At 34.8% G+C, this 15,145-nt stretch overlaps 1 protein-coding gene across 1 annotated transcript; it reads left to right on the top strand.

Moving 5' to 3' along the window:
• The first annotated feature begins 2,317 nt into the window (after nt 1–2,317).
• On the top strand, nt 2,318–14,755 carry LOC110661196 (cuscuta receptor 1-like). The gene is made up of 12 exons (XM_058133030.1): nt 2,318–2,392; nt 2,966–3,017; nt 3,115–3,189; nt 3,283–3,441; nt 3,813–3,887; nt 4,245–4,400; nt 4,527–4,667; nt 6,037–6,186; nt 6,799–8,181; nt 8,266–8,696; nt 8,890–9,004; nt 14,466–14,755. Exons 1-12 carry the CDS (start codon nt 2,318–2,320, stop codon nt 14,753–14,755), a joined length of 3,102 nt encoding a protein of 1,033 aa, XP_057989013.1.
• Nucleotides 14,756–15,145: the final 390 nt, after the last annotated feature.

The raw sequence follows: 15,145 nt of genomic DNA, 5'->3' as shown, positions 1-15,145 counted from the left end.
GTTACCTTAAGTCGTTGTGGACAGTGCTCGATCTGGACATTGCTCTAAATCCACATGCTTTCTTTTTATAAATATATGAGTCTTATTTTCTTTTAAAAAAAATTAAAAATGTGTGGTTAATATAATATTATTTTTTAGTACTCCTGATATGTACTATAATTTTTCCTGTTCGTGGGAAAGAATATGCATGGAAAATTTTTTTATTTTAGCCTGGGGTTAGTTGGTTTGAGGAAATATCCAAAAAGGTGAGGGAAAATGTAGAAAAGTGAAAAGAGAAGGTTAAAATTGAAAAACTAAACTGAAATAATCGATTTGATTTGGTTTAATTCCTTTCATAACCTCAGCTTATTTCAATTTTTATATTTTTGCATTTCAATCAATAGGTTATTTTTGTTTAATTCTGAATCAAACAAACCGATTTCAAACTAACAAGCAAGTGCTTAACGATCGAGGTATTAGCCCAACAATTCAATCCTATTATCATAGATTCCTACTCAAAATAGCATCATTTTCCATTAACGAGAGGGAAATTATTTAAATCTGATATTAAATCAATCTAATTTTAGGCTTGAATTAGAATCATATGCATACGTGAGCACACACATAAATATAAATATGGAATGGAGTGTAAGTAAGACCATCATTGAAGTTAACTTGCTTGATGGTGCAAGCTCCTCCACCTCCTTCAAGAATAACAACACTCTTAATAGCGTGGGGCAGTACCTTGGGGAGGAGGATTTCAGAGTCCATGGGAAACGTCTTGATCATTTTGGATGGGGGGACTGTGGTGGCCACCTTGGGCTACAGGTACTGACTGAGTTATGTTTCAAAGTGAGAAAGCTTAATACTAACGCCCTCAAGTCTTAATAATAATTAGTAGTAACATACACTTTCATCCTCCCTTCATTTTTATCAAATTTTTTTATTTAATTATTAATAATTAATAGTAATATACACTTACATTTTTTTTAAGAACTGAAGATTTTTTTTTTTTTTACAATATTTGAATGTTTCGAAGGGAACACATTCTCAACTCATCAATTTGACTGGTTAAAAAAATTGAAAACCACAAATCTAAAAGGCAATGGAGACTCCCAAATGCAAATCTACGATTTTAGAACCTTACAAAACTCTTCCCAAACAGAATGTTATATTCTGATTATTTATTCATTACGAGTATATTTTTCACAACAAAGACAATACCCTTAAGAACATTCAAGCTAAAGTGACAATCATCTCCCAGTTTTATACTCTTTTCATATCTGTTTCTTTTTGTAAAATTCGAGGATTGGTTAGCTTAAGCTCTGTTAGCTAGCTACGGGATATTTTGTACTCTGATGCTCTGCTCTACGCTCTCAATAAAGTTCTCTTCAGATCCAAGAAAGGTTCGTAATTAGCATGGACTAGGTATTTAATTGACAATCCAGGTTTCCTTCTTCAAATGGAACCCACAATATGTTAGAACAAAAAACGAATTTATTCGATGCAACCATTGTACGTAAAACTTATACACTCTGAACAAGTTACCAAAATAAAATCCTATCAACATACAACGATTATACGAAACCAAGTTCCATTCCTCACCAAACTTGAGAAATTAATTGTTGATTGTTTCGCTGTAGCAGGTATATCCTTCCAAAATAAAGAAGTGAAAATATCCAAAAACTCAATTTTTGGAGTTGATATGTGAAATTGAAGGTATAGGAGTTGGCCACCACGAGAGCGTAAATACATCTTCCTATCGATACAAGCAACCATAGTTAGAAGGAAACGAAAACACCATAACTAATTTCGAGGTTTTAGTTGCCAAATTGCAAGAAAGAACCCTGTGTGTTGACATAGACAAACCAATATACAAGATGTTGGGATCATAAGGATGGATAGCAATAACGCGTCCAGAGAACCAGTAAGATGGATTTAGCCATTGACGGCCATGAAGAATGCTGTGTTGCAAAGTAAGATTAACCTGACATTTCAAACTCCACTTGTTACAGTCCTGGAGTTGCCAAATCAGCAAATTCATGCGATACACTACACAAATATGCAATGAGCCACGACACAAACCAAGGCAATGCAATCGTAACCATGGATCTGGTATGCCTTCTGGTTTATCAATAAGTAGTACAAACCTGTTACTGTAAATATCATAAACAAGAATCTCATTGCCTCTAGTCAACCAATGCGGCAATCCATTGTAGACTATAGCATTGTTAGCGGAGTGGACCAATAAATGTGTTTTGGAGATGACAATACGGAATCTGTCCATTGTCCAGTCTCAGATGAAAATACCTCCACTCCAAACTCACACTTGGCTGCCATGCGGACAGGAATACGAACCCCCTTGTACTGGAGGTTGGAATCAATAGTGGGCACATCCCTTATTATCTATTTGGTAGTAAGGATTGCATACAAAGCCAACGGGTACCAAATAATAGCGGCGAGGGTCTGGAGGGAGTGTAGACTGTTGGACTGTAGAAAAAATACAGAGCAGAAAGATTTTTTGGAAGAAGAGATCAAAATCTCTATATTTTCATTGCTTTATATAGACAATACAAAAAATTTGCTTTTATAAACAGTCAACACCAACTTCCCTTAAATTAAGCAAACATGTTACTTAAGACCATGCCTAAAACAAACTGGTTCACTAGTTCAAAATTTGAACATACTTTTCTGTCAAAAAGTACAACAGATTTATAGCAACAAAAATCTAAACAAAATATTTTTAATGTGACAACATTAGTGTCACTGCTGCTGCATCTTCACTCCTCCTTGACACTGATGCTGCTTTGAACTCCAAGCCTTTATCTCAAATCTTCAAATCTGGACTTCTGCAAACCTTTGGTTAGTATATCAGCAACTTGATCTTTAGAGCTGCAATGGATGAGCTGAACTTCACCTTCTCTTTCAACTTCCCTCAAGAAATGATACTTGATTTTTATATGCTTTGTCTTTCCATGAAAAACAGGATTTTTCACCATGGCCACAACGTGGATTGAAAGGACTAATCGATATTCAAAGTGAGTTTCAATTTCTGTTTCTGTTCATTTTCTTTAACTGTTATCTCAAACAAAGGATGTTCATGCATTCCCAGTGAACTATATTTCCCTTGGGCAGAATTAAGTAATGGAACAAGCTTGAAGTTCTTGAATTTAGCTGGCAATGAAATTGAATCTCTTAAATCGTTCCAAGGTATAACTTGAACTTAATTCTATTATTTTATTTGTTTCAAATAAATATATATGTTGAAAATCATATAACTAGCTAGAAATAATGTTTCTATAGGTGGTGGTAAAGAGTTACAGAAGCTGAGCAATTTGGAATATCTTGATTTGAGCTATAATCGCCTGGATAACAATAGTCTATCATCTCTCAGGAGACTTTCATCTCTCAAGTTTTTGAATATGGAATACAATCTCTTAGAAGGATTAATAAATATGGAAGGCCAGATATGTGACATTGTCACACACACACACAAACACGCACGCGCTTGTGTATATAGCCTAGACTCAATTCGCTGTGGACTCAACACACAAAATATATGATGGTGCTCACCTATTAAATACATGGGTCCCACATGATTATGTCTTGGGACCATAGTGAATCAGGTTTAAGCAAAAATTTTCCATAGGATGAATTTTTCTTACCTAGACCCGATTAATGGATATGCTCTGGTTCTCTTACAAACATTCCACAACATGTGAGATCCACTGCTATATTATTAATTAGATGAACTGGAACATGGTTTATATTGTCTTATAATTTCAGCATCTTTTAACCAGAATTGGATGATTTGTTTTACTTCTTATATCTAGAATTGGATGCTTTGGGCAACTTAGAGGTACTAAGCCTAGGAGGAAATCAAATTACTAAAGTTGTGGCCTCAAGAGGTATGCCATTTAAACCAAAGTTTGATTCATGCGGTACTACACAAATAGAACAATTATTTCATAGCATTGGTTGCTGGTTTTTCTCCTTTATGTTTCAGTTTTCAATTATTTCATGTGTTCCAATTCCATAAAACAAATATTATATATTTTTGCTCTAATATATCACATAAAACAAGTGAAGCCTTTATTTATTTATTTATTTTAAACGAAACATAATTGTATTCAATAATAAAAGCAATTTGTTGCAAATGAGTGGGAATATAGCGTTACGCCCTAATCTAATATGAACAATAAAATCTTCCCAATTGATACAATTGCATTAAGCATGATCAAAGCAATTTGTTCATACACTTGCAGATATGAGACTCGTCAGGAATTTGAGTGCTCTTTTCCTTGATAACATTACGACCCATGGAAGAAGCAGCATTCAGCTGGAATTACTGGGAGCATACCCATTTCTCAAGACCCTTTCTCTAACAGATAATAGCTTCAAAGGAGCAATATTTGCTCAAGGCAGGTTTTTGAGATAATAGCTTCAAGTTATTCTCATTAATCTTTACTTTCATATATGCTACAATAATTGTGATTAATTTGCCTAGTTTCACTGAAATTCTGCACTTTTTTTTTTCTTTTAAGTAGAGCTGCATAATTTGTCAAGCGTGGAAGAGTTGTTTCTGGATCATTCCTCACTTGATGAAGAGTCTTTTAAGAGCTTTGGAGTATTGCCTTTCCTTAAATTTTTGTCTATGAAAGCCCTCAATGCTACCCTACCTATTCAAGGTAATTCAATAAGATTTTTTTTTTTTTGAAAAAGAGGAAAACAAATTAAAGCATCAGTATTTTTTTTGTTTGAGTATAATTGAGCTTTGTTTTCTTTTCTTATAGGAATAATTAGAGCTGAAAATTAATTGATCAGTGGATTTGACCATTTGAAACTTAATTAGCTCATTTATTAGCAATAATTATTATTTTAATAATATTTTTATGATAAACAAATAATATAAATTTTAAAATATATCATTAAAATTAAGAAAAAAAGTATTTTTCATATATAATTTATAACAAAAAATTTTAAATAAGTATACATGTGTGTATATATGTATATATACTAAAAAATTTTAAATTATTTATTAATAAAATTATATTTGAGTCCACCTATTTATTAAATTGATTAAAAATATATTTTTTTTGATAAAATTAATATTTTTATCTGAATTGACAAAAAAATGACCCCTTTTTTTTTTATGTTGACCAGTAGGCAATCTATATCAATGTGTAACTTTGAAATGGCCAAATTTGAACCTGCTCGACAATAATCCAAATTCAAATCTGTCCAATCTATTTGCCACCTCAACAAATTAAACGATTTAATTTTACTTAGATCGTGTTTGTCTTAACTTATAAGCTCTAAAAATTAGATTGACATGTTTGTTTATAATAATTTTTTTGTTTATAAATTGAGTTTATAAGTTAAAAAAAAATAATAATAAGCTGGGAGACCCAACCTTTTATTTTGATGCTTATATACTCTGTACTTATAAATTAGTTTGACTAAGTATTTTATTATATAATCTTCATTTAATTTTTAGAATTTCATCATAAATCTTATTAATATATTTTTTTTGTTATTTTAAAGATAAATATACTTATAAGCTATTTTTTATCAAACACATTAATTATTTATCAGTCATTTATAAACACTTTAAATAAATATATAACTGCTCAAAATTTTAAATATTTATAAGTTCAAATTAACTTATAAGCATATAGTGTTTAAAAGTTGATTTTCATAAGTTAGGTCAAACGCCCTCTTAACTCTTCAGTCTTAACTCATTTAGTAAAGTAACCTTTTTTGTAAGCCTAAACTTGGCTTTGCTAAATATAAAGAATGAGATGCAATGAGCTTTTATCAAGTTGAGCATAGGGTATCTTATGAGTTGGTTGATTGCCTCATTTGTGGTGTTAGGAAAAATCCATTTTTGAGCCCTTCAACATACATAATGAGGTTCATCTGTTAAACTTTTATTTTTATTTTCTTATTGTCAAGGTATGAATTAATTTTCATGCTTTAATTGTGTTGTTGAGCTCACAATTGATTTATTATTTTTTAATATAAAAAAAATCAAAGAGTAATATTATTTTTTAACAGGGTTGCTGAATTTCAAAAATTTGGTGTATTTGGATTTGAGTTTTTTTACCCTCCACAACAACTTCTTGAAAGACATCGGAAAGATATCATCACTTAAGATTTTATTATTGTCGGGATGTCAACTAAGTGGAACCATACCTGCTGCCAAAGGTAAGATCCTTTTAATCCTTCTTTGTCACAAACATGGTTAATTACAAAATGGATTTTTTTAATTTTTTTATACCTACTTTAGTATTTGATAAAATGATAGGCACTTTAAAGATAATGCTTTAATTTTTTGATGTTTTTTTTACTTGACCTTGTCCACCATTGACCCAAAATATAAGAAGTATGATGTGACCCACTTATTAAATATATGGTTTCCACATGTATGTGTTTTGGATTCATAATGGACTGAATCTAAGCAAGGTTATGTTGATGTGAATGTTTGCAGTTAATGAAATATATATTTTTTTTATTTTTTTACTAAAAATTGTTAAATTTAATTTTTTTTCTTTTTAGGTTTTGTATTATTTGCAAACTCAAGTCATTTTAGACATTTTTATCTTATTAGATTGCATTGTCCTATTAACATAATTATCGATATTAAAATATTTTCAATTAAAACATTAATGGGCAATGTTCTGTGTATCATTTTATCAAAAATTTTGAAAATATATTTGAAAACAAACTTTTTTTTTTTGAATTAACCACTCACACAATGACATTTGATAGACATATATTAGATTTATACTAATACATTTTACAAATAAATAATTTCAGGTTTATGCGAGTTAAAACATCTTCTAAAGTTAGATATGAGCAACAATGATCTCCGTGGCACATTGCCTTCATGTCTAGCAAATTTAACATCCCTTCAACAATTAGATATATCTTCCAATCACTTCATTGGAAATATCTCCATATATCCCCTGGGGACTCTCACATCCTTACATAAATTACAACTTTCAAGAAACCTATTCAAAATTCCAATCTCACTACTACCGTTCTTTAACCATTCAAAGCTCAAGTTCTTGGATTGTCATGAGAACGAGATATATGCAGATATAGATGTGCCTAATTTGACACCGAAATTTCAATTAGAGACCTTACATTTGTCTGGTCAAGGAGATGGTGGAGTGTTTCCCAAGTTCCTCTATTATCAGCATAACTTAGGGCATGTTGATCTCTCATATATTAAAATGAAGGGAGAGTTTCCACATTGGCTGATTGGAAACAACACAAAATTAAACACACTTTACTTGCCTAGTTGTTCTCTATCAGGGCCTCTCCACTTGCCAATTCATTCCCATGTGCATTTGTTAGACTTAGATATCTCTGACAACAGCTTCAACAGTCCTATTCCAACAGAAATTGGAGTACAATTTCCAAATTTATATTTTCTAAACTTGTCTGGAAATGGTCTCATTGGTGACATTCCTTCATCATTTGGGAAAATGAGCCAATTGATAAAATTAGACTTGTCCAACAATCGACTATCAGGCATAATACCCCAAGACTTGATTGTTGGATGTATTTCATTATTTGATCTCATTCTTTCAAACAATAATTTGCAAGGCCAAATATTCCCAAAACAGGCTAATTGCAAAGAATTGGGTCGATTATTGTTGGATGGCAATCAATTCACTGGAAGTATCCCATATAGCATACTTAACTGCACCGGGTTGAATATGTTGGATGTGAGTGATAATCATCTCTTTGGTAGCATTCCTGGTTGGAGAAGGAATATGACTTTTCTTGAAGTCTTGGATCTATCAAAGAACAAGTTCTCTAGAACCCTACCATCTAGCTTTGTCCCTCCACAGATCAGAGAAGTTTATTTATCAAATAATAGGCTACAAGGACCACTGACAAATGCATTTTACAATTGTTCTGAATTAATGACATTGGATCTTAGTCACAACTATTTCACTAGAAGGATTCCAGATTGGATTGGCAAGTTTCCAAAATTGAGCTATCTTCTTTTGGGTTATAACAATCTTGTAGGTGAAATACCAATTCAGTTGTGCAACTTAGGCCAATTAAGCTTGGTTGATCTTTCTAATAATAATCTTTCTGGCCATGTCCTCCCTTGTATAACCGCTGCTAGCAATAAGGTTAGGCAAGAAGAAGTTGGCACAAATCCGTATATGGCTTCATCTCCAGGTTATTATATGCAACAACCTTTGGAGTTTACAACAAAGAGTATATCGTATTACTTCTGAGGAAGCATTCTCGAGTACATATCAGGGCTTGATCTGTCCTGCAACAATTTGACTGGTAAAATTCCTGCTGAAATAGGAAATCTTAACATGATCCAGGTGTTAAACCTGTCCCATAATAGTTTGACAGGATTGATTCCACAATCATTTTCAAACTTGAAGCAAATTGAGAGCTTGGATCTGTCCTATAACAAATTGAATGGCAAAATCCCTCAACTCACTCAACTAAATTGGCTAGCTGTCTTCAGTGTAGCACACAACAATTTATCTGGCAAGACACCTGAGATGGTTGCACAATTTGCGACATTCGACAATAATAGCTATGAGGGAAACCCTTTCCTTTGTGGACCTCCATTGTCTAAAAGTTGCTTTTCTTCATCAACAATGCCAAGAGTTTCAGAGGAAGATAAAAAAGATCATAAAAGAGATGGTGGCTTTATGGACATGGATGCTTTCTATGTGAGTTTTCTGATTTCTTATGCCTTAGTGTTGTTGACCATGGCTGCCATTTTGTACATAAATCCATATTGGCGAAGAGCATGGTTCTATATGATAGAGTTGAGCCTCACCAACCTCTACTATTTTTTGGTAGACAATATTCCTTTTTGGTTTAGATGCTATTGAAGTCTGGGTCTGCTATGTACTTTAAAAGCATTCAACCATGATGAGTGAGCTGAGTTTATGTCCTAGTTTGAGTAAGCTAGGATGGTTGCAGAATAATGAGCTGGAGCTGATTGCAGAGTATAATTTATTACTTGTTTTTATCAGTTAGTTAGATGAGCTGGAACAAACATTGTTAACTTTGTATACAATTGTATACTGTTCATACTTACAAGTTAACTTTGTCTGTTATAATTCAATGCTTTCATGCTTGTTATGGAAAGTCAATCACTATATTATTTCTCTGTATATTCTGTATTCTGTATTCCTATTTAGGATTTCTTATTTAGGATTTCTTCCTAATTAGTAGAACACAATTATAGGAATCAATTGTATATATATATCCATGTACAGATTAATTGAAATCAATGAGAATCATCTCTTTCTACATGGTATCAGAGCAGGTCATCAATCTAGGGTGACTATTTGTTCTCACTACCCAGCTCAAGAGAGACCTTGGCCGCCGACCAGCCGTTTCGACCCCGATCAATATCGCCGGCGTCGCCTCAACCCCCTCATTCCACCACTGTGTCTTTGTTCGATCCGATTACACCATTAAAGGACTTCTGAGGTTTGGCTCTCAGATCCTATTTCGGTATTTGCTTGATTTGTGATTTTGGGTTATTTTGCTACTATAAGCACTTTGGATTAGCGTTTCGGTTAGTTTTCTTTGTCTCAACAAATGGCAGACAATAAGAATGTTATTTCTGATGTGATTCCGGTGATGACTAAGATCACGGAACACAAACTTAATGGTTCGAATTACCTGGAGTGGAGTAAGACTGTTAGGGTCTATTTGCGTAGCATTGATAAGGATGATCACCTTACTAAAGATCCACCCACTGATGATACACGACAAACTTGGCTAAGGGAGGATGCTCGGTTGTTTTTGCAGCTTCGGAACTCGATTCATAGTGAGGTAATTAGTTTAATTAATCACTGTGAATTTGTTAAGGAAGTGATGGATTACTTAGATTTTCTGTATTCTGGTAAAGGGAATTTCTCCCGTATTTATGATGTTTGTAAGACATTCTACCGTGCTGAGAAAGGGGATAAGTCTTTCACGACTTATTTTATGGATTTTAAACGGGTATATGAGGAACTTAATGTATTATTGCCTTTTAGTCCTGATGTGAAAGTTCAGCAGGCCCAATGGGAGCAACTGGCTGTTATGAGTTTTCTTGCAGGCCTTCCTTCAGAGTATGAGACTGCTAAATCTCAGATTCTCTCCAGTTCTGAGATTTCCTCTTTGCATGAAACGTTCACACGGGTCCTTCGTACAGAGAGTACTCAATCTTCACAGCCTGCCAGTAGTGCTCTTATTAGCCGTAATCCAAATGGACAACAGGGTAATAGAAGAGGAAGTAGAGGAGGAATTACAGGCAACAGAAGTAATCAGCGTAATGGAGAGGCTAGTTCTAATAAGGACTCAAGAGGAGTCATTTGTTATTATTGCCATGAGCCTGGCCGTACAAAATATAATTGTCCGCAACTTCAGAAGAAAAATCAGCGATCACAGATGGCAAATATGGCGATGAGAATTCTCTGATAACTTCCTCTGAGAAAACTATTTTGGTATCTGCAGAGGATTTTGCACAATTTTCCCAGTATCAGGCATCTCTAAAGCCTACCAGTTCCCCTGTCACTACGATCGCTGAGTCAGGTAAATCCACTACATGCCTTGTGTCTTCCTCATCCAAATGGGTTATTGATTACAGTGCGATGATCACATGACAGGTAATTCTAGTCTTCTATCTGCTTTTCAGTCTAATCTCACTTCCTCTACTGTTACTTTAGCTTATGGTTCTACTTCTTGTGTCATGGATTCTGGAACTACGAACCCGACTTCGTCAATTTCTTTGTCTTCTGTTTTGTGTCTATCAAAATTCTCTTTTAATCTACTTTCTGTGAGTAAACTTACTCGTACCTTAAATTGTTCTGTTTCCTTTTTTCCTGACCAGTGTTTGTTTCAGGATCTTATAACGAAGCAGATTATTGGTAGAGGACGCGAGTCAGGTGGTCTCTACATTCTGGAAAATCATGTACCGCGGTCGCTTGTTTGCTCCAGTACCTTAACACATCTTGAAGCTCATTGTAGATTGGGTCATCCTTCTTTGTCTACCATGAAGAAGCTGTGTCCTCAATTTCAGTCTTTATCAGTACTAGAATGTGAGTCGTGTCAATTTGCAAAACATCATCGTTTGCCTTCTGTGTCTAGAGTCAATAAACGGGCTTCATTCCCTTTTGAGTTAGTTCATTCTGATGTTTGGGGTCCTTGTTCTGTTACTTTTAAAACTGGATTTCGTTATTTTGTTACTTTTGTTGATGATTACTCTCGTGTTACCTGGTTATATTTAATGAAGAATCGTTCTGAGTTGTTTTCTATCTTTTGTGCCTTTTGTAATGAAATCAAAACTCAATTTAATATTAAGAAGTGACAATGCCAAAGAATACTTTTCAGCACAATTTCAGTCTTATATGACACAAAATGGCATTCTTCACCAGTCTTCCTGTGTGGATACCCCATCCCAAAATGGCGTGGTCGAAAGAAAAAATCAGCATCTTCTTGAGGTAACTCGTGCTCTTCTTTTTCAGATGAAAGTACCTAAACACTTTTGGGCGGATGCAGTTTCTACGGCATGTTTTTTTATCAATCGTATGCCGTCTTCTGTCCTTAATGGGGATATTCCTTATACTGCTTTGTTTCCTACAAAATCTTTGTTCCCTATTGAACCCCGTATTTTTGGTTGTACCTGTTTTGTGCGTGATGTTAGTCCACAGGTTACTAAATTAGATCCAAAATCTCTCAAATGTGTCTTCCTTGGGTACTCCCGGCTCCAAAAAGGGTACCGTTGTTTCTCTCCTACTCTTAATCGTTATCTTGTTTCTGCAGATGTCACATTTTTTGAGTCCACTCCATTTTTTCCTCCATCATCTATGTATGAGAGTCAGGGGGAGGAGGATGATCTCTTAATATATACTGTCCAACCAATATCTAGTCCTCTCCCACAGCCTGTTCCTTCTGTCTCTGGACCTACTCGACCTCCCGTTGTTCATGTTTATTCCAGGAGATTGGAGATTCCTGACTCAGATCCTCCACCAGCTACTTCGTTGGGAGATCCTGTACCTCATACTGATCATGATTCTGATCTAGACTTACCCATTACTCTTCGTAAAGGTAAACGTTCATGTACTTACCCTATCTCTTCTTTTATTTCTTATAATCAATTGTCTTCTTGTTCTCGGTGTTTTGTTACTTCTTTAGACTCTGTTCCTATCCCTAATACTGTTGGTAAGGCACTGTCTCATCCTGGCTGGTGTGATGCTATAAAAGAGGAAATGGAGTCTTTAGATGCTAATGGTACATGGGAACTATTGCCTTTGCCCACTGGTAAGAAAGCTATTGGTTGCAAATGGGTATTTACAGTAAAGGTCAATCCTGATGGTCTGTGGCTAGGTTAAAAGCACGCCTTGTAGCAAAAGGATATGCTCAGACATATGGGGTTGATTACTCTGATACTTTTTCTCCTATAGCTAAACTTACTTCTATTCGCTTGTTTATCTCTTTAGCAGCTACATATGATTGGCCCCTACATCAATTGGATATCAAGAATGCCTTCCTTCATGGTAATCTTCAGGAGGAGGTGTATATGGAGCAACCACCTGGGTTTGTTGCTCAGGGGGAGTTGGGTAAAGTTTGTAGGCTTCGGAAATCTCTTTATGGCTTGAAACAAAGTCCTAGGGCATGGTTTGGGAGATTCAGTGAAGCAGTACAGGAATTTGGTATGCAAAAGAGTAAGTGTGATCACTCAGTATTTTATAGGCAATCTGAGGCTGGTCTAATTCTCTTGGTAGTCTATGTGAATGACATTGTCATCACTGGGAGTGACTCTGCAGGTATTTCATCTCTTAAAACCTTCCTCCAAACTCAGTTTCAGACCAAAGACTTGGGATTGTTAAAGTATTTCTTGGGTATCGAAGTTATGAGAAGTAAGAAGGGTATTTTCTTATCTCAAAGAAAATATGTCCTCGATCTATTGACAGAAACAGGAAAATTAGGTGCTAAGCCTTGTAGCGCACTAATGACTCCAACTTTACAACTGTTAGCAGGGGATACTGAGTTGTTTGAAGATCCAGAGAGATACAGGAGATTGGTAGGAAAATTGAACTACCTTACAGTCACTCGTCCTGACATTGCTTATGTCGTTAGTGTGGTAAGTCAGTTTATGTCTTCCCCAACTGTTGCTCATTGGGAAGCCTTGGAACAAATCTTGTGTTATCTGAAGGGCGCTCCAGGAAGAGGTTTGCTATATGGTAATCATGGGCATTTGAATATTGAATATTTTTCAGATGCCGACTGGGCTGGATCTAAGGTTGACAGGAGGTCAACTACTGGATATTACGTTTTTATTGGAGGAAATTTGGTGTCTTGGAGAAGCAAGAAGCAGAGTGTAGTTTCTCGATCTAGTGCTGAATCTGAATACAGAGCCATGGCACAATCAGTATGTGAGGTAATGTGGATACTTCAATTACTAGATGAGACATGTTTTAAGACCGCCCTGCCTGCGAAATTGTGGTGTGATAATCAAGCTGCTCTTCATATTGCTTCTAATCTAGTGTTTCATGAGCGGACCAAACATATTGAGATTGATTGTCACTTTATTCGTGAAAAGATTCAACAACAGATCATCTCAACGGGACACATCACAACTGGAGAGCAGTTAGGAGATATTTTCACAAAAGCTCTGAATGGAGCTAGGATTGACTACATTTGTAACAAGTTGGGCATGATTAACATCTATGCTCCAACTTGAGGGGGAGTGTTATGGAAAGTCAATCACTATATTATTTATCTGTATATTCTGTATTCCTATTTAGGATTTCTTATTTAGGATTTCTTCCTAATTAGTAGAACACAATTATAGGAATCAATTGTATATATATATCCATGTACAGATTAATTGAAATCAATGAGAATCATCTCTTTCTACAATGCTTAAATTCTTAATTCCTTCTTCAAATGGAACCTACAATATGGTTGCAAAGGGAAATTTTAATAAGTTAGAACAAAAACAAATATATTCGAAACAACCATACCCTTATATATATAACGCATACACTTTAAACAATGTCAAACTCACCATAATCAAATAGTCAAAATAAAATCATTTCAACATACTCCAATCGTATATAATAATTTTTCCCTATTCAGCCCATTTTCTTCTTGTGGTGAGTATTCTCAAATTCCCCTTACCAATTAATAAAATCAAGCTCCATTCCACACCAAAATTGAGAAATTGTTAATTATTTATGACAATAGTAGATATATCCTTCCAAAATAAAGGAGCGAAAATATCCAAAGAAAGTTGAAAAGGTGAGGGATTTGGGAAGTGGAGATGTGAAGAGGCAAAGGTTGGCTTGATCGAATTAGTTCCTCTTTTGGGAAGGAAAATAAATGGAAATGTGGAGCTTGTTCAAGAGAAAGATAATGAAGTGTCTTCAATGTGTGTAGAGGAAACACAGAAGAGTAATGAACCTGAAATGGCGGTAACGAATGAGGACTTGCAGGGGGATTACAATGGAATGATGAATCTCAAGAAATGATCAGTGGTTCATTGCTAAATTCCATGAATAATGAGGGTTTAGTAAAAAGGAATTATTTGGATGAGGTTATGATGGATTCGATTGTGATACTGCGAGAAAGAGAAGCTCAATGCACTGTTGATGAAGGTGGATTTTTCAAAAATGTATTTCAAGCCATAGAATTTCTTCTTTGGCTAGCAAGGATGAGGGAGCCATCTTTGAATGCCATTGATTTTGGATTATCTGTGTTCGATGAAGAAGGGAATGATCAATAATGAGAAGATCAAGTGCAAGATAAAATAAATGTTCGGTGTAGATTCAATCGGTATTTGAGCGGGATCAAAAGCGAGGATGAAGTGACATTGTGCCCTGCAAGAGTTCGATTCAATTAGCGAGATTCCATTAAGAGCTTGTTTCGGTCTAATGTTGATTGGTGGTGGATTTTTTTGGGATAAATATTGATTAGTGTAGTTGTTAAGTCATTAGAGCGATTGTTGAGTATTAAACGATTAGAGAGAAGAGCTGATTGTAATCTTTATGCCAGGGATTGAACCTTCTGTAATATGCTATCCGTGATTGAATAATAACTGTCTTCTTGCTCAAGGCTCTCTGGTTCTTCTAATCTTCTTCCTTCTTCATCTTTTTTTATTATTATTTTTTCTGCT

This window comes from Hevea brasiliensis, chromosome 13 (genome assembly GCF_030052815.1).
Source record: "Hevea brasiliensis isolate MT/VB/25A 57/8 chromosome 13, ASM3005281v1, whole genome shotgun sequence".
Classification (NCBI taxonomy): Eukaryota; Viridiplantae; Streptophyta; class Magnoliopsida; order Malpighiales; family Euphorbiaceae; genus Hevea; species Hevea brasiliensis.
The sequence above is the reverse complement of the archived record's forward strand: the minus strand, read 5'-3'. Positions and strand labels throughout refer to the sequence as shown.

Excerpts from the sequence above, each read along its gene's own strand:
- LOC110661196 (XM_058133030.1), top strand. The coding sequence starts at position 2,318 with ATGCGGACAGGAATACGAACCCCCTTGTACTGGAGGTTGGAATCAATA. Across the intron at positions 3,888-4,244 it reads TAAAGTTGTGGCCTCAAGAG|ATATGAGACTCGTCAGGAAT; the intron begins GTATGCCATTTA and ends ATACACTTGCAG. Across the intron at positions 6,187-6,798 it reads AACCATACCTGCTGCCAAAG|GTTTATGCGAGTTAAAACAT; the intron begins GTAAGATCCTTT and ends AAATAATTTCAG.